The sequence below is a fragment of the Rhinopithecus roxellana genome, chromosome 12 (assembly GCF_007565055.1).
Source record: "Rhinopithecus roxellana isolate Shanxi Qingling chromosome 12, ASM756505v1, whole genome shotgun sequence".
NCBI lineage: Eukaryota > Metazoa > Chordata > Mammalia > Primates > Cercopithecidae > Rhinopithecus > Rhinopithecus roxellana.
The window spans coordinates 75290730-75310083 of record NC_044560.1 but is presented as its reverse complement, the minus strand read 5'-3'; the positions used below and the strand labels follow the sequence as shown (position 1 = coordinate 75310083).

Genomic DNA, 19354 nt, shown 5'->3' with positions numbered 1-19354 from the left:
TTGGATACCATGGCTTTTTTTTTTTTTTAAAGACAGAGTCTTGCTCTGTCGCCCAGGCTGGAGTGCAGTGGCACAATCTTGGCTCACTGCAACCTCTGCCTCCTGTCTCAGTCTCCCGAGTAGATGGGATTACAGGCGCATGGCACCACGCCTGGCTAATTTTTGTATTTTTAGTAGAGACAGGGTTTCACCATGTTTGGTCAGATTCGTCTCAAACTCCTGACCTCAGGTGATCTGTCTGCCTCAGCCTCCCAAATTTTTGGGATTACAGGCATGAGCCACCATGCCTGGCCTGTAGTGGAGAGGGGTCATAGCTTGGTCACAAGGCTACTGGGTCTGCACTAGGGTCCACCTTTAGTTGGCTTGTTACAAGGAGCTTGGGTAGTTGTAATTTCCATTTTATTTTTGGACAGAGTAAATATCCTTCAGGACTTTCGTCTGTAGGGCAGACACTAGGGCAGGTTTTTGCAGTCGGGTCTGCATATATTTATATTAGGGTATGCTTATATTAGGGTATGCTTATATTAGGGTATGCATATATGCTTTATATTAGGATGTGGATGAGTGTGGCTTTCACTGAGTACCAGAGAGGATTTCCCCAGGTAACTGTGTGGGTTTCTAATTAAGCAGAACTGGCCATAAACCGTGACTTAGGGAGCTGGAACAGTCACTGAACTGCTTCAGGGTCCACAGTAAAGGCCTGCATGGCTATAAACCAGTATCTTCCTCCAGGCCTTTTGAAGAACAGGACCTCTCCCAAACTGTGGCTGGAAGCAGTTTGGGATGGTTACAGAGTAAGTTCAGAATTTTCTGTGGGACGAAGCTGGGTGGGCCATTTTCTGGCCTGTAGTTAAGAACAGGGGTCCTGTGGTTTGCCACCTGAATGAGAGCCTGCCTTCTGAAAAAGAAAACTCCTTAATCTTGGGCTTTATGAGAGTTTTACAACTGCCTCCCTGGATCTCAAAACTCTTTTAAAGGAACTTATTTTTGAGAGGGGGTCTTGCTATATAACCCAGCCTGATCTTAAAATCCTGGCCTGAAGCAATTCTTCTACCTCAATGTACCATATAGCTGTCATTGCAAGTGTGAGCCATGATGCCTGGCTCTCATAAAGGCATTTTTGTCTAGGATGGCTGACAAATTTTCTTGCTCTGTGGTGATAAGCAAGTAGGGCACCTTTTATTTTTCCATCTTACTGTTGTTACTCTCCCTATACATTTTTAGTTTTTAGTTGCTATTTTCTTTTTCTTTTCTTTTTTTTTTTTTTTTGAGTCAGAGTCTCGCTCTGTCGCCCAGGCTGGAGTGCAATGGCACAATCTCAGCTCATTGCAACCTCCACTTCCCAGTTTCAACTGATTCTCCTGCCTCAGCCTCCCAAGTAGCTGAGGTTACAGGTGTCCCCCATCACATCTGGCTAATTTTTTTGTATTTTAAGTAGAGATGGGCTTTCACCCTGTTGGTAAGGTTGGTCTAAAACTTCTTTTTTTTTTTTTCTTTTTTTTTTTTTTTGAGACGGAGTCTCGCTCTGTCGCCCGGGCTGGAGTGTAGTGGCCGGATCTCAGCTCACTACAAGCTCCGCCTCCCGGGTTTACACCATTCTCCTGCCTCAGCCTCCCGAGTAAGCTGGGACTACAGGTGCCTGCCACCTCGCCCGGCTAGTTTTTTGTATTTTTAGTAGAGATGGGGTTTCACCATGTTAGCCAGGATGGTCTCGATCTCCTGACCTCGTGATCCGCCTGTCTCGGCCTCCCAAAGTGCTGGGATTACAGGCTTGAGCCACCGCGCCCAGCCGGTCTAAAGCTTCTGACCTCAAATGATCCACCCATCTCCACCTCTCAAAGTGATGGGATTACAGGCATGAGCCACCATGCCTGGCCCAGTTTCTGTTTTTTATTTCCAAATTTGTCTGTAATTTTGGATTCAGACATTTAGGACAGTTATACTAGAATTTACATATTATGTCTGAAGTAAATTAGATAATTAGTAAGCACTCCATATTTACTAATATAGTTACTTATAAATTTAAGTTTGCTGTAGGTAAAAGAGAATGATAGGATTTGTACCTACTTTTCTACCCTATATCTAAATAATATAATTTATTCCCAGATATTTGTTTTATATATCAGAGGCTCTAATCGTATTCTGCAGTATATATATATATATATATATATATATATATATATATAATATGTAATTCAGTTTTGCCTCTAAAGTTGGATTGCAGCAGTTTCATTTTTTGTAAGTATAGCATCTACTTAAAATATAAAAATTATCTGTAGTTTCTTTTAAATGTTTATTAAAATTTTCTCAGAATCTTGTATTTATGATTATACTGCATTTTCTCTAAAATTTTACTGCTGTACAGTTCATGCCAATGTTTCAGAAGTACAAAGCTACAGTCAAATATTGTAGTTATCTAAACAAATTCTTATTTAATGGTGCATCAGTGTTCCATACCAGATTTTTTTTTTTTTTCTTAAACGGAGTTTTGCTCTTGTTGCCCAGGCTGGAGTGCAATGGCATGATCTCGACTCACTGCAACCTCCGCCCCTCTAGGTTCCAATGATTCTCCTGACTCAGGACTGAGTAGCTGGGATTATAGGCATTTGCCATCATGCCCGGCTAATTTTTGTATGTTTAATAGAGACAGGGTTTCATCATATTGGTCAGACTGGTCTTGAATTTCTGACCTCAGGTGATCCACCTGCCTCGGCCTCCAAAAGTGCTGGGATTACAGGCGTGAGCCACTGTGCCTGGCCTTGCATACCAGATCTTATGGGAAAACATTTCTCTTATTATTGTTTTCCAGTTTCATATTAGTGTATTTCTTCAGTGTAGGTTTCTTAAAATCAGTTTATTGTGTTTTTTGGTTTTACCTATGTAGTGTAATTTCAGACAATTTTCAATTCTGTACACTTTAAGTCAATGTGGTATTTAATTAAGAGATAAATTGTAGCAGGACGAGCCGCAGACAAAACCCCTCAGACACCGAGTTGTAGAAGGAAGGGCTTTATTCAGCTGGGAGCAACAGGAAGCTACCGTCTTAAAATCCGAGCTCCCCAAATGCACAATTTCTGTCCCTTTTAAGGACTCACAACACTAAAGATTTCACATGAAAGGGTTGTGATTGGATTGAGTAATCTAGGGTGTGTGTGACAGGGGCTTCACGCACTGGTAGTCAGAGTGAAACAGAACAGAGCAGGGAGTTTCACAGTGTTTTTCCATACAATGTCTGGAATCTATGGATAACATCGGTTGCTAAGTCATGAGTTGATTTTTAACCACTAGGTTTGGGCCAGGCTGGCCCAGGCCTGGTTTCGAGTCTGGTTTTTGGGTCTGGCATCTGGTGCCGGGCTGCCTGCCTTTGGTTTCACTTCCTTGTTTTTTTTTCTTAAAATAAGTACTGAGTATAAAACAGTATAAAACAGTGTGAGAGGGTCTCTTTCTTCCATCATTTACCCCTTTGAGACTTTCATTCATTTTATTAGTGGGAGTTCTCACTTTTATTCTCACTACTTATGTCTTCCTGTGCAATAGACTGATAGTGATTCATATAGTATGTTCGTGCTGAAGCATTCTGGTGAACTAAGGTAGCGATGAAGCTTTTTATCATTTGGAGAAGTACAGGTGGCAAACAAGGGAACAGTAAGTAGGTTCCTATTACTATTATTACTCCTATTATAAGAGTTTTAAATCCTCCTATTGCCGCGAGCCAATTTCCAAACATGGCTCCCAGATTAAATCCGTGCCACACTTGCACGGGTACATGTGCCAGTTTTGTTATATCTTTATATCTTCAACTACTTGTTGCCATCTTCTGTACCAAGTCAGCCACAAATGCCGGCCCATTATCTGAGCCGATTCATAGAGGCAGTCCAAACCTAGGGATGAGATCTTGAAGAGGCACATGGGTTACTTCACGAGCTTTTTCAGTTTGTGTTGGATAAGCCTCCACCCACCCAGAGTAAGTACACACTAGAACCAGTAAATACTTGTTACCTCCACATTTAGGCATCTCTGTGAAGTCCACTTGAAGATCTTCAAAAGGAGCTGCTCCGTAGGCTTGTATGACAGGAGGCACAGAGGGGCCTTGCTTTGCATTGTGCTGTCAACAGGTAACGCATTGCTGCGCTACTGCTTTAGCAAGAGCTGGCAAGTGTGAGATGTAGAAATACCGGCCTAACAGCTTTTCAAGTGATCCTTGGCCTAAATGGGTAGTTTCATGTACAGCCAGCACTACTGTGGCTCCTAGCAGCTGTGGCACAGCTATTCTTCTTCATCTGGTAACTTTATCCATCCTTCCTTTATTGTTTGTCCTCCCTCTGCCTGAAGAAAATCTTTTTCCTCATTAGAATAAGTAGGCACCAGATCAAGCGTTTGAAGGAGTAGTGGGGCTGTGACTGGTGCCCGGTAAGGAGTAGATGCTGCTTTTCGTGCCTCTGTGTCTGCTTGGGAGTTTCCTTGGCTCACCGAGGTGGAAACTCACTGGTGTCCCCTTCAGTGCATGACTGCCATCTTTTGGGGTTTCCACACTGCTTCCAATAATTGTAGAATTTCTTATTGATAGTTTATGTCCTTTCCCCCAGAATTTAACAGGCCTTTTTCTTTATATAATGCTCCATGTACTTGAAGGGTTAGAAAAGCATATCAAGAGTCCAACACCTCTACACAGTTATGTTCAACAGGGCTGTCAGATACTGGGAGCAAGGTGGCAGGATTTAAAGTGTTACAGACTTCAGTAGTTATGCAGGGGTTTTCACATAACAAGCCTTGGTACTTAGTTAATCTAACATTTGTTAGCCAATGGTGTCCTTTGGTATTCGTCAGATTTACCACCACATGGGCTTTTATATTTAGGTTTTTTCCAAGGGTTAGCTTATCCACTTCTTGTGCTAACAGGACCGTTGCTGCCAAGGCTTTTAGACATGGAGGCCAGCCTTTAGAAACCCCATCTAGGCCGGGCGCGGTGGCTCAAGCCTGTAATCCCAGCGCTTTGGGAGGCCGAGACGGGCGGATCACGAGGTCAGAAGATCGAGACCATCCTGGCTAACATGGTGAAACCCCGTCTCTACTAAAAAATACAAAAAACTAGCCGGGTGAGGTGGCGGGCGCCTGTAGTCCCAGCTACTCGGGAGGCTGAGGCAGGAGAATGGCGTAAACCCGGGAGGAGGAGCTTGCAGTGAGCTGAGATCCGGCCACTGCACTCCAGCCCGGGCGACAGAGCGAGACTCCGTCTCAAAAAAAAAAAAAAAAAAAAAAAAGAAACCCCATCTAGTTGTTTTGAGAGGTAGGCCACTGGTCTTGGCCAGGGCCCCACAGTTTGAGTTAAAACTCCTACTTCAATTTTTTCTCTTTCTGACACATAGAGCGTGAAGGGCTTTGTCAAATCTGGTAGTCCTAGAGCTGGGGCTGACATAAGTTTTTCTTTTAACTTATAAAAGGCTTGCTGTTGTAGAGGCTCCCATTCAAAGGGCTCTCAATCGCCCCTGTTTGTAACCCCATACAACGGTTTGGCTAGCACTGCAAAGTTTGGAAGCCATAATCTACAAAACCCCACAGCTCCTAAAAATTCTTACTTGCTTTCTGGTTTTAGGTTCCAGTAGACTGCAGATGATCTGCTTTCTTTCTGACCCTAGGCTGCACTCCCCTTTTCGAATAGTGAATCCCAGGTAGCATACTTACTGTCTGCAAATCTGAGCTTTCTTCTTGGACGCCTTATACCCACACTCCTCCAGGTGCCGAAGCAGGGCATCCATTTCTTTTGCACACACAACTGCCGTGGACTGTCCTAGCAGAAGGTCATCCACATACTGGAGCAGGATGCAGCCTAGGTCTTTAGCAGGAAACTTCTGGAGGTCTCGAGCCAACACCTCCCCGAAGATGGGGGAATCTTTGAACCCTTGGGGAAGCCGAGTCCAAGTGTAGTGAGTGGTGACACCTGACCCCGGATCTTCCCACTGAAAGGCAAACAGCTTTTGGCTCTCAGGAGCTAGTCTGATGCTAAAGAAGGCATCTTTCAAGTCCAGGCAAGTAAACCAGCCGTCCTCAGCCAGCAGCAATCCTAACAGTGTGTAAGGGTTAGGAACTGTTGGGTGCAGAGTCAGTGTAGCTTGGTTTACCAAGCATAAGTCCTATCCAGGTCTATATTCTTTGGTCCCTGGTTTGGGGACAGGTAGGAGGGGGTTGTTTCTTGGAGACTGGCAAGGAACTATAATTCCAAAGGCTTTTAAGCGTCTAAGATGAGTCTGTATTCCTTTAAGGGCTTTCCTGGGAACTGAATACTGCTTTTGTCTGATTGACTGGGCCCCAGGCTTGACTTCTATGAGTACGGGGCTTAATTGATTGCCAGCCCCGGAGGATTGTCCTCTGCCCATACTCAGGGCCATTGCTTAACTAGAGCTGGTTTTATTTCCTGACCTGGCTTGGTTAGAAAAAGTCTTCATTCTTCCTCCCGGGGGACTGTAAGGGCCATGATGACTCCTGTTTCTGGTAACTTCAGCTGTAAAGAACCCTGTTTTGTAAAGGAAATGATGATTCTCAGCTTGCTAAGCAAGTCTTCCCAACAGAGGCAAGGGGCAGTCAGGCATATACAGAAATTGATGAGTCACTTTATATCCTCCCACCGAGCAGGTCCACGGCAGGCAGAAAGCCTGCTTGGCAGAGACTCCTGTTGCTCCAATTATATCAATGGTCTTTTTAGATAAGAGGGTTACCGGGGTGGTTACTACTGAGTGTTTGGCTCCGGTATTGATCAAAAACTTAATGTCCTTGCCACCTATTGTCATCCTGACCATGGGCTCCTTGGGGACGTTTGAGCCCAGTCCCCTTCAGTCTAGTAGCCCTTTGGCCAGATTGAACAAAGGCCCTTCATCTTTGTCTGAGATCTTTTGCTCTGCATCACCCTGCTTTTCCTTTAGTGGGGGACATTTATGTTTCTAATGTCCTATTTTTTTTACAGTAGGCACATTGGTTATGCTGCAGACGTGAGCGATTGGACTGGGCATTCCTCCTGAAACCCCCCTTTCCCTGCCCTTTCAGGGGAATTCCTCTAATTGCCGCAGCCAGCAAATCAGCGTTTCACCTGGCTTGGTGTTCGCCCTCCTTATGGCTTTCTCGGCAGCTTGTTGCATCTCTATTTACAAATACTTGATTAGCTATCTTCAGTAACTACGAGGTATTCATTCCTGCAAACCCAGCCTGTTTTTGCAATTTTCTCTGGATATCTTCTGCGCTCTGACTAAGGCCATGTTAATCATATGCTGATTTTCAGGACTGTCCGGATCAAAAGGAGGCCTACATACGATAGGCCTCATACAGTCTTTCACAGAACTGGGCTGGGCTTTCCTCCTTTCCTTGGATGACTTCAGAAACTTTATTTACATTGGTGGCCTTTTGAGCCCCTTTTTTCAGACCTTCAACTAATGCCTCTCGGTACCGTCTTAGCCTCTCCATATCTAGTCCTTTGTTTGGATCCCATTGAGGGTCCGTTCCTGGCAGCTGAATTCTTATGTATTCCTGGGGATTTTGGTAATTGGCTGGGACGTGCTCCTCTAGCCATTTAGTTCCCACCTGGAGCACCCATTGCCTTTCATCTGTGCTCCTCTAGCCATTTAGTTGCTGCCTGGAGCACCCTTCACCTTTCATCTGTGTTTCATGAGTAGCTGGTGGCAATCAGCCCAAGTAGGATTATGAGTATGGATAATTGTTTGGAGCAAGTCAATTAGAGCTTGAGGCTTTTCAGTGTAAGATAGAGTGTTATTTTTCCAATTGAGGAGGTCAGCAGAGGTGAAAGGGTGATATACAAAGGCACACCTTTCCACCATGTGTCCGTCCTCATCTATCCCAGTATATCACTGCTCTTGCAGGGGCATTTGGATTCCAGTCTTGGGCCATAAGCGAGCCGCCAAGGGAGGAGTTTCTCCTACAGCTTCACTTCCCTTCTTGTCTACTCCGGGTAGTCTGGGGGTTGTGAGCTCAGGAAAAGGGGGCCTCTCCGCTTGCTAAGTTGGGGGCACTGTTGGTGCCATCTCTTGCCACGAGTCCTTGGGCTCTGGGTCAGACAGAATTTTAGGTGCCGGCTTCCCTCAGTGGGTGGAGCAAGAACGTTCCTTAACTAACTCCCTTTGCTACTAGTACTGCTGCTGCCTGTCCCCTTAACCACTGTGGGGGATTTAAAACTAGCTGTAACCAGGAATGTAACCAGGAATCTATATATGGGAATTGATCTGGGTGTTCTGGCTTGCCAGTTACTTTGTGCCATACCTTTGAAACTAGAGACCTGTCTAGGCTTCTTTCTGATGGCTGCCCTACATCTAATGCTGGCCAGTCTGTTTCACACAAAGTTCTAAGTTTTCCTGGAGTCATAGTGATTCCATAGTCTCCTTTGAATCCTTTCTTGAAATTCTTTAACATAGTCCCTAATGGGGTGGGCTTACTTTGTGCCTGATCCATGTTTTCTCAAGACAAAATATCATGCTCACACCACACACTCACCATAAAACAAAGAACGGGTAAAGAGGGCACACATACACACACCTTTACAGTTTGTACCAAACTAAAAGCGAAACCAAAACTAGAGTATCCAGAAATTCAAGCCAAGTCAGAACTAAAACCAAAGTATCATGCAATTCAAGTCAAGTCAAAACCAGAACAAAAGTGCCAATGCAGGCACGCCGTGGGTGATCAGGCCATGCTTCCACTCAGATGGAGTGGGCAAGTTCCAAAGACTAGTCTTACCAAGTTTCAGATGTCCGGATTCCAAGTGCCAGTTCCTTCCTGGTGTTCAGCCACTGTGTTAATCCTCCACAGGGGCCTGCTACGCACTGCTCTGGTGAGACGTTCCTCTGGGGCAATTGCCTACCAGGGAGCACTGTTTGGATCGTGTCACTCAGGCTGGCTGGACCCCTCCGCAGGGATGCTCCACAGAGCAGGCCTAAGCCGCCTAAGGGGCTTTCTCGGGCATCCATCAGTCATCTTGCTTCCCAGTCAGGGAACCAAGAAATGTAGCACAACGAGCCACAGACAAAACCCCTCAGACACCGAGTTGTAGAAGGAGGGGCTTTATTCAGCTGGGAGCATCAGGAAGCTACCGTCTTAAAATCCGAGCTCCCCAAGTGCACAGTTTCTGTCCCTTTTAAGGGCTCGCAACACTAAAGATTTCACATGAAAGGTCATGATTGATTGAGTAATCTAGGGTGTGTGTGACAGGGGCTTCACGCACTGGTAGTCAGAGTGAAACAGAACAGAGCAGGGAGTTTCACAATGCTTTCCCATACAGTGTCTGGAATCTATGGATAACATCAGTTGCTAAGTCATGAGTTGATTTCTAACTACTAGGTTTAGGCCAGGCAGGCCCAGGCCTGATTTTGGGTCTGGTTTTGGGTCTGGTACCTGGTGCCGGGCTGCCTGCCTTTGGTTTCACTTCCTTGTTTTTTTTCTTAAAACAGGTACTGAGTATAAAACAATATAAAACAGTGTGAGAGGGTCTCTCTCTTCCCTCAGAATCACTGGCCGGGCACAGTGGGTCAGACCTGCAATCCCAGCACTTTGAGAGGCTGAGGCAGGCGGATCACAAGGTTGGGAGATGTGACCCTCCTGGCTAACATGGTGAAACCCTGTCTCTACTAAAAATACAAAAAATTAGCCGGGAATGGTGGTGTGTGCCTGTAGTCCCAGCTACTCGGAAGGCTGAAGCAGGAGAATCGCTTGAACCTGGGAAGTGGAGGTTGCAGTGAGCCAGATCGCGCCGCTGCTCTCCAGCCTGGGAGACAGAACAAGACTCCATCTCAAAAAAACAAAGATCAATCACCAAATGTCTATCACAATCATATTATATGTGTGTGTGTGTGTGTGTGTGCGTGTGTGTTTATAAATATGACCCCAATTTTGGTTAAAGCTAATCTTGTATATATTATTTTTCAGCTAATTTTTAATGGTTGTTTTATCTTCTCTAAGCAAGTATTCATGGAAATAGTCTGTTTTCACCATGTGTTTAATGATGAAAATATATTTTCTTTGTATGAAAAACACTTTTGTAATTTGAAGGTAGTTTTTAAAAAGGTTTATAATGCTGCATTTTTTTTCAGTTTTTTTTTTGTTTTTTAATGTTAGTGTTGTAAAAACATGTAACATAGTGTACACTTCAGACATGGTGGTGACTCACATCTGTAATCCCAGGATTTTGGGAGGCCAAGACAGGTGGATTGATTGAGGCCAAAGTGTGAGACTGGTCTGGGCAATACATGGAGATTCCCTCTCTACAAATAATTTTTAAAAATAGCCAGGCATGGTGGTGTGCACCCATGGTACAAGCTTTTTGGGAGATTGAGGGGGAGGGATTACATGAGCTTTGAAGTTAGAGTCTACAGTGAGCCATAATTGCACCACTGTACTTCAGCTTGGGTAACAAAGTGAGACCCTATCTTAAAAAAAAAAAAAAAAAAAAAGTACATTTCAGACATGATAAAAATATTTACATTGTTATTCAAAAGACTTCTAGAAATTTTACACATGTGAAACTAAATACACATTAAGTAACAAGTGCTCATTTTGCCGTTTTCAGCCTTTGACAAACACCCTTTTACTTGCTGATTTTACGAGTGTGACTACTTAAGATACCTCAGATAAGTTGAGTCATATGGTATCTATAATTTCGTTACTTGCTAATTTCAGGTGACATAATATTCTCAAAGTTTATCTTAAAATGAGGCAAGATTTTCTATTTGAAGGCTGAATAATATTACATTGTAGGTATATGTTACATTTTTTGATGTATTTATAAATCAAGGGACATCTAAGTTTCTTCAACCTTTTGGCTTTTGTGCATACTGATACAAAAAATATGGATGTTCATATATGTTACTCAAGACCTACATTTTCTGTTATGAATATAGATTCAGAAATGAGATTTTTTTGTATTTGATAATTTCATTTTTAATTCTTTGAGAAACATTTATTTATTTATTTATTTATTTATTTATTTATTTTGAGACAAAGTTTCGTTCTCGTTGCCCAGGCTGGAGTCAATGGCGTGATCTCGGTTCACTGCAACCTCTGCCCCCTGGGTTCAGGCAATTCTTCTGGCTCAGCTCTCTGAGTAGCTGGGATTACAGGCATGGGCCACCACGCCTGGCTAATTTTGTATTTTTAGTAGAGATGGAGTTATTCAATGTTGATCAGGCTAGTCTCGAACTTCCGACCTCAGGTGATCTGCCGGCCTCGACCTCCTTGTTTTCCACCAACAGTCAACGTAGGGTTGTTTTTTTTTAACTGGTAATTTATTATTATTATTATTATTATTATTTTTTTTTTTTTGAGATAGAGTCTCGCTCTGTCACCTAGACTGAAGTGCAGTGATTTGTTCTTGTGTGCTAGGTTCAAACAGTTCTCCTGCCTCAGCCTCAGGAGTAGCTGAGATTACAGGTACCCACCACTATGTCCAGCTAATTTTTGTCTTTTTAGTAGAGATAAGGTTTTGCCATGTTGGCCAGACTGATCTCGAACTCCTGACCTATGGTGATTCACCTGTCTCAACCTCCCAAAGCACTGGAAGTAAAGATGTGAGCCACTGTACCTGGCTGGTTTTATCTTTATTGCATCATCAACAGATTTTGTGTTTTTAAAAAATTTATAGTAGCCATTCTAAATGGATGTGAGGTGATTTTGTTTTTCATTGTGATTTTTATGCATTTCTCTACAAATTGTAATTTTGTGTCTTTTTAAATGCTTCTTCCCATTTGTGTATATTTTTGGTAAAAATTTAGTTCAATTATTTGTCCATTTCCAAATCAGATTATTCAACTTTATTGTTAGTTTTAACAGTTGTTTATATATTATGAATATTAATACCTCATGTGATTTACAAATACTTTCACTCATTTTCTAGGAGGCATTGTCTCTCTATTGAATGTTTTCTTTGATGTACAGAAATTTTGAGGTATAGTGTAGTTAAATTTTTCTGTTCTTTTCTTTGTTGTTCATGCATTTAAGGTTGTATCTAAGAAAATGGTGCCAAGACCAGTGTCGTGTCTTTTTTCCATATTTCTTTTTAAAAGATTTGTTAGTTCCTTTTTTCTATGTGTTTTGTTTAAAATGTTTTTATATATAATTCAAGGAAATCATCAAACTTTATTTTATTAGTGTTGGTATCCACATTTCAACATCATTTTTTGAAGGTATTTTTTTTCTATTGTTTGCTCATGACAACTTTGTAGAAGATCATTTGATCATATACAGAAGGGTTCATTTTAGGGCTCTTTATTCTGTTCTTTCATCTACTTATCTGTCTTTGTGTCAGTACCACATTGTTATTGTAGCTTTTAATATGTTTTGAAATCAGAAAGTATAATGCCTCTTTATTGTTTTCATAATCACTTGGCTATAGTTTTTTTGTTTTTTTTTTTTTAAAGAGATAGAGATCTCGCTCTGTCACCCAGGCTGGGGTGCAGTGGCACGGTTGTGGCTCACTGAAACATCTGCCTCCTGGGTTCTAGCAATTCTCCTGCCTCAGCCTCCCAAGTAGCTGGGATTGCAGGTACACACTGCCATGCCCAGCTAATTTTTTGTATTTTAGTAGAGACAGGGTTTCACTGTGTTGCCCAGGCTGGTCTCGAACTCCTGAGCTCAGCAGGCAATCCACCCGCCTTGGCCTCCCAAAGTGCCAGGATAACAAACATGAGCCACCGTGCCTGGCTTGGCTATAGTTTTTAATCAGATTTTTAAATTGTGAAGAATATTTCTGTGAAAAATTGTACTATTGAATTTTATGTAGAGATTATATTGATTTAGTTCATCACTGGAGCTTGTATTGACAGCTTTGGAAAAGTTAAATTCTTTGGTCCTTGAGCAAGAATATGTTGAAGAGTGTGTTTTATTTTCATTTATTTTTGGATTTGCCAATTTCGCTTTTAATTCCTAGTTTTATGCAATTTCGGTCAAAAACCGCAGTGTATAATTTTGGTCTTCTTAAATTTATTTGTTACTGTTGTTGTTTTGAGACAGGATCTTACTCTTGCCCAGGCTGGAGTACAGTGACATGATTTTGGCTCACTGTAGCCTCAAACTCCTTGGCTCAAGTCAACCTTAGCCCCTCAAGTAGCTGGGTGTACAGACATGCACTACCATCCCTGGCTAATTTTTTTTTTTTTTTTTTTGAGGCGGAGTCTCACTCTGTCCCCCAGGCTGGAGTGCAGTGGCGTGATCTCGGCTCACTGTATGCTCCGCCTCCTGGGTTCACGCCATTCTCCTGCCTCAACCTCCTGAGTAGCTGGGACTGCAGGCACCCACCACCACACCCAGCTAATTTTTTTTTTGTATTTTAGTAGAGACAGGGTTTCACCATGTTAGCCAGAATGGTCTCGATCTCCTGACCTCGTGATCCACCCATCTCAGCCTCCCAAAGTGCTGGGATTATAGGCGTGAAACACCGTGCCCGGCAAATTTTTTATTATTATTTGTAGAGACAGAGTCTCACTGTGTTTCCCTGGCTGGTCTCAAACTTCTGGCCCCAAGTGATCCTCCTACTTTTGTTTCCCAAGTTTTAGGATTATAGGCATAAGCAACTGCACCCAATTTATCCTAGCAGAATACACAAGGTGCAAAGAAGAATATTGTATGTTCTCTTGCTTTTTACTGGAAAGGTTTATATGAGTCTGTTAAGTCTACTTTGTCTGTGATATGGTTTGGATGTCCATGTTTCCAAACCTCATGCTGCAATGTAATCTTCAGTGTTGGATATGGGATCTGGAAAGACGTATTTTTGTCATGGAGGTGAATTCCTCATGAATGACTTGGCACCATCGTCTTAATCGTAATAAGACAGTTTACACTCTGTTAATTCAAGAGAGAGCTGGTTCATCAAAAGAACCTGGCTCCTTCACCGCACACCTTCTCTATCTGTTACTGTGTGATATTTCCAGTTACTCTTTGCCTTCCACCATAACAGTAAGCTTCCTGAGACCCTCACCAGAAACAGATGCTGGTACACACTTCTTGTACAGTCTGCCAAATTGTGAGCAAAATAAGCCTTTTTTCTTTATAAATTATCCACTCTCAGGTATTCCCCTATATGCAAAATAATTGGAGTTGGCAATTTACTTCTAAAGACACTATGTTATGTTGGAGAGCAGAAAAAGCTGTGTTGGGTACATGTAACCAATTATCTTTTCCTTCTATGTGGCTCTTTGCATTGGGCTCACCTGGGGCACTGCACACACTTATTTATAAATTTTTCGCTGATGCATTTTGATCAGTATGTTTTTGTTACATTTGTATGTCTATAAATAAATTAGGGCCTGTGGCATTTTTCTATGACATCTTGCTTATGTAACTTGTGTGATTTTATATGTTAGATAAAGTATATTTATCTCTGAGTCTAGCAAGTGGAATAATTTGTTATTTTTATTTTTTTCAGTTATGTGTTCTCATGTTGCCCAAGACTTTTGGCCAGAGCAACATATAAAAGATCCTTTCCAAAAAGTGACACTGAGAAGATATAAAAACTGTGGACATAAAAATGTACATTTAAAAAAAGACTGTAAAAGTGTGGATGAGTGTAAGGTGCACAGAGGAGGTTATAATGGATTTAACCAATGTTTGCCAGCTACCCAGAGCAACATATTTCTATTTGACAAATGTGTGAAAACCTTTCATGAATTTTCAAATTCAAACAGACATAAGATAAGCCATACTGGAAAAAAACTTTTCAAATGCAAAGAATGTGACAAATCATTTTGCATGCTTTCACAGCTAACTCAACATAAAATAATTCATACCAGAGTGAATTTCTGCAAATGTGAAAAACATGGAAAAGCTTTTAATTGGCCTTCAATGATCACTAAATGTAAGAGAATTAATACTGGAGAGAAACCCTATACATGTGAAGAATGTGGCAAAGTCTTTAACTGGTCCTCACACCTTACTACACATAAAAAAATTTATACTAGATACAAACTCTACAAATGTGAAGAATGTGGCAAAGCTTTTAACAAGTCCTCAATCCTTACTACTCATAAGATAATTCGCACTGGAAAGAAGTTCTACAAATGTAAAGAATGTGCCAAAGCTTTTAACCAATCCTCAAACCTTAGTGAACATAAGAAAATTCATCCTAGGGAGAGACCTTACAAATGTGAAGAGTGTGGGAAAGCCTTTAACTGGCCCTCAACTCTTACTAAACATAACAGAATTCATACTGGAGAGAAACCCTACACATGTGAAGAATGTGGCAAAGCCTTTAACCAGTTCTCAAACCTTACTACACATAAGAGAATCCATACTGCAGAGAAATTCTACAAATGTACAGAATGTGGTGAAGCTTTTAGCCTTTCCTCAAACCTTACTAAACATAAGAAAATTCATACTGAAAAGAAACCCTACAAATGTGAAGAATGTGGCAAAGCTTTTAAGTGGTCCTCAAAGCTTACTGAACATAAGTTAACTCATACAGGAGAGAAACCCTACAAATGTGAAGAATGTGGGAAAGCCTTTAACTGGCCCTCAACCCTTACTAAACATAACAGAATTCATACTGGAGAGAAACCCTACAAATGTGAAGTATGTGGCAAAGCCTTTAACCAGTTCTCAAACCTTACTACACATAAGAGAATTCATACTGCAGAGAAACCCTACAAATGTGAAGAATGTGGCAAAGCTTTTAGCCGGTCCTCAAACCTTACTAAACATAGGAAAATTCACATTGAAAAGAAACCCTACAAATGTGAAGAATGTGGCAAAGCTTTTAAGTGGTCCTCAAAGCTTACTGAACATAAGATAACTCATAGTGGAGAGAAACCCTACAAATGTGAAGAATGTGGCAAAGCTTTTAACCATTTCTCAATCCTTACCAAACATAAGAGGATTCATACTGGAGAGAAACCCTACAAGTGTGAAGAATGTGGCAAAGCTTTTACCCAATCCTCAAACCTTACTACACATAAGAAAATTCATACTGGAGAGAAATTCTACAAATGCGAAGAATGTGGCAAAGCTTTTACCCAATCTTCAAACCTTACTACACATAAAAAAATTCATACTGGAGGAAAACCGTACAAATGTGAAGAATGTGGTAAAGCTTTTAACCAGTTCTCAACTCTTACTAAACATAAGATAATTCACACTGAGGAGAAACCCTACAAATGTGAAAAATGTGGCAAAGCCTTTAAGTGGTCTTCAACCCTTACTAAACATAAGATAATTCATACTGGAGAGAAACCCTACAAATGTGAAGAATGTGGCAAAGCTTTTAAACTGTCCTCAACCCTTTCTACACATAAGATAATTCATACTGGAGAGAAACCCTACAAATGTGAAAAGTGTGGCAAAGCTTTTAACCGATCCTCAAACCTCATTGAACATAAGAAAATTCATACTGGAAAGCAACCCTACAAATGTGAAGAATGTGGCAAAGCATTTAACTATTCCTCACACCTTAATACACACAAGAGAATTCATACTAAAGAACAACCCTACAAATGTAAAGAATGTGGCAAAGCTTTCAACCAATATTCAAACCTTACTACACATAACAAAATTCATACTGGAGAGAAACTCTACAAACCTGAAGATGTGACAGTGATTTTGACAACACCTCAAACTTTTTAAAACATAAAATTAATTATACTGGTGAGAAATTCTAGAAATGTAAAGAATGTGACAAAGCCTTTACATGGTTATCACACTTGATTGTAGGTAAGATAATTTATATTGGAGTAAACTTCTACAAGTATGAAGAATGTGGCAGAACTTTTAATTGATGCTCATACCTTATTGCACAGGAAATAATTTTTACTTGGGAAAAGAATGTGGAAAAGCCATTAATATCTGCTCATATCTTACACAACATCAGAGAGTCGGTACTTAATGAAACCATTATAGATGCAACTAGTGTCAAAAGATCTTTCAGAAAATATAAGCCTTTAAAGTGAAGAACAGAATTCATTCTGAAGACAAACATTACAAATACAAAGAGGGTTGTAGTACCATTACTTGTATCACAGATCTTATTGTACACATTTTGTTCTAAAGAAAACCCTGAAGCAGTTGCTCAACTATTGTTCAACATCAGAAAATTTATATTGGAAAAAAACCCTGGAAAATGTAATAAATTTGTAAAAACAGTTTTGAAAAACTACAGCTTGTAAAACATGAGGGTCTATAATACTTGGTTGATAGTACAAAGTTTGTTCAACATCAGGGAATTTATATTGCAGAGAAACCCTACAAATGTAATCAGTTTGGAAAAACGTTTTTTCAAAAACCACAGCATAGAAAACACCAGAGGGTTCATACTAAAATATATTTTTGCAGATGCCGTAAATATGAAAAAAATTTAATCCTAAATTTATGTAAATATCTGAGAATTCATAGTAGAAATATCTAAGGCATGGACACCTCAGACGTTACACTAAATCAGTGCTAACTACAGAAAACAACCCAAAATAAAACTTGGTGGATAAATTGTATATAACATTACAAAAGTAGAAAATTTTCAGAGTTATAACTACGTTTAAAGTATACTTTTATCTTGAGAAAATTACTGATTTTTGAATTAGTGAATAATGACATAGTTAAACTCTCAAATAACTATGCTCTTTTTTCATTCCTGCTATATTCACATGTAAAAGCATGTGCCCAATTGTTGCTGCATCAAAGATATGAGAGATTCTTTTATTAGGTGGGCATTATTTAAAACATTTTTTTTATGGAACAGTAAGGATATTAAAATGTAAGATGTAGCCAGGCATGGTGGCTCACGCCTGTAATCCCAGCACTTTGGGAGGCTGCGGCCAGTGGATCACCTGAGGTCAGGAGTTTGAGACCAACCTGACCAACATGGTGAAACCCTGTCTCTACTAAAAATACAAAAATTTGCCAGCCACCTGTAACTCCAGCTAATTCAAAGGCTGAAGCAGGAGAATCCCTTGGACCTGGAAAGTGGAGGTCTCAGTGAGCCAAAATCATACCTACCATTGCACTCCAACCTGGGCAACAAAAGTCAAACTCCATCTCAAAAAAAAAAAAAAATGTAAGATTCATGAATTTTCATTCCTGCTATATTCACATGTGAAAGCATGTGATTGAAATTACATTTCAGAATGAAATTACGTTTTCAGTAATTGGAGAGGCACTTTGTGGTTAACTTATAAAGGAGTGATGCAGGAGGTAGGTTTTCAGAGTAATATTCTTCTGCACGGTAGTGACAAAGCAAGTTTTTTATTATAGTTAAAATTGGTTAAATTAGTAGTAAATCATTTTATTGTAATTTTATGTAATGAAGTATATCTTTTAACATTTTACATGTAAACATAACTTAAAAAATGTGTTAAGACCATTGTGCATTCAATGAAGCATTATGCTTCTAACTTTAACCTATTCCACCTTACTCGAGGGTGTATGTAAAAGATGGTAACTATATACTATTTGGTAACATAATGGACTAACATTTCTAGTAATCTCTTTCATCAGTGGCTTTCAACTGCAAATAAGTTAAAGAATATTTTTTCTATAGGTTAAATATTCTTTTTTGTCTTATTTAAATTTACTGTTCTTAATTTCTGTGGATACATAGTATGATTTTAATTACCTTATTATTTGTGCTATTCATAATTTTTTTGTTTGGTTGGTTGGTTTTTTTTTTGTTTTTCTTTTTTTTGGGGGACAGAGTCTCGCTCTGTCACCCAGGCTGGAGTACAGTGGCACGATCTCGGCTCACTGCAACCTCCACTTCCCCAGTTCAAGTGATTTTCCTACCTCTGCCTCCCAAATAGCTGGGATTACAGGCATCCGCCACCACACACTAATTTTTGTATTTTAGTAGAGACGGGGTTTCACCATGTTGGCCAGGATGGTCTTGATCTTCTGACCTCGTGATCTGCCTGCCTCGGCCTCCCAGAGTGCTGGGACCACAGGCATGAGCCACTGTGCCCAGCCAAATATGTATATATTTATGCAATATATGACATGTTTTGATACAGGCATATAATATGTATTAGTCACATCAGGATAAATAAAGTGTCCATTACCTTCAGCATTTATCCTTTGTATTACAAGCCAATTCTACACTTCATTATTTTAATGTATGATTAAATTGTTATTGACTACAGGGTCATTTTAATTATAAAAATTATATAGAGTATAAACATACCTTTCTGAATCATGAATAAACATTGTTATATATTTTTCTTTGAATATGTGGCTGCTCTGCCTGAAACACAGAGTTTTAGTTTTGGCTTATATAGAGTTAAATATACACATACATTACTCTAAAGATAAACCTTAGGTGTAAGAAAATTATGGAGTAAGTAACTGTTCTTGTGAGTATGAGTTTGTACCTATTTTAGGAAGAAAAAATCAATAT

At 40.4% G+C, this 19354-nt stretch overlaps 1 protein-coding gene across 1 annotated transcript in view; it reads left to right on the top strand.

Annotated features, from left to right (window-relative positions):
• LOC104669300 (zinc finger protein 729) overlaps positions 1–17582 on the top strand; it is a 148969-nt gene extending 131387 nt beyond the window's left edge. The window contains 2 exon segments of the mRNA XM_030912882.1: positions 14670–14775; positions 14845–17582. Coding sequence (XP_030768742.1) covers positions 14670–14775; positions 14845–16599 — 1861 coding nt within the window. The 3' untranslated portion in view covers positions 16600–17582.
• Positions 17583–19354: the final 1772 nt, after the last annotated feature.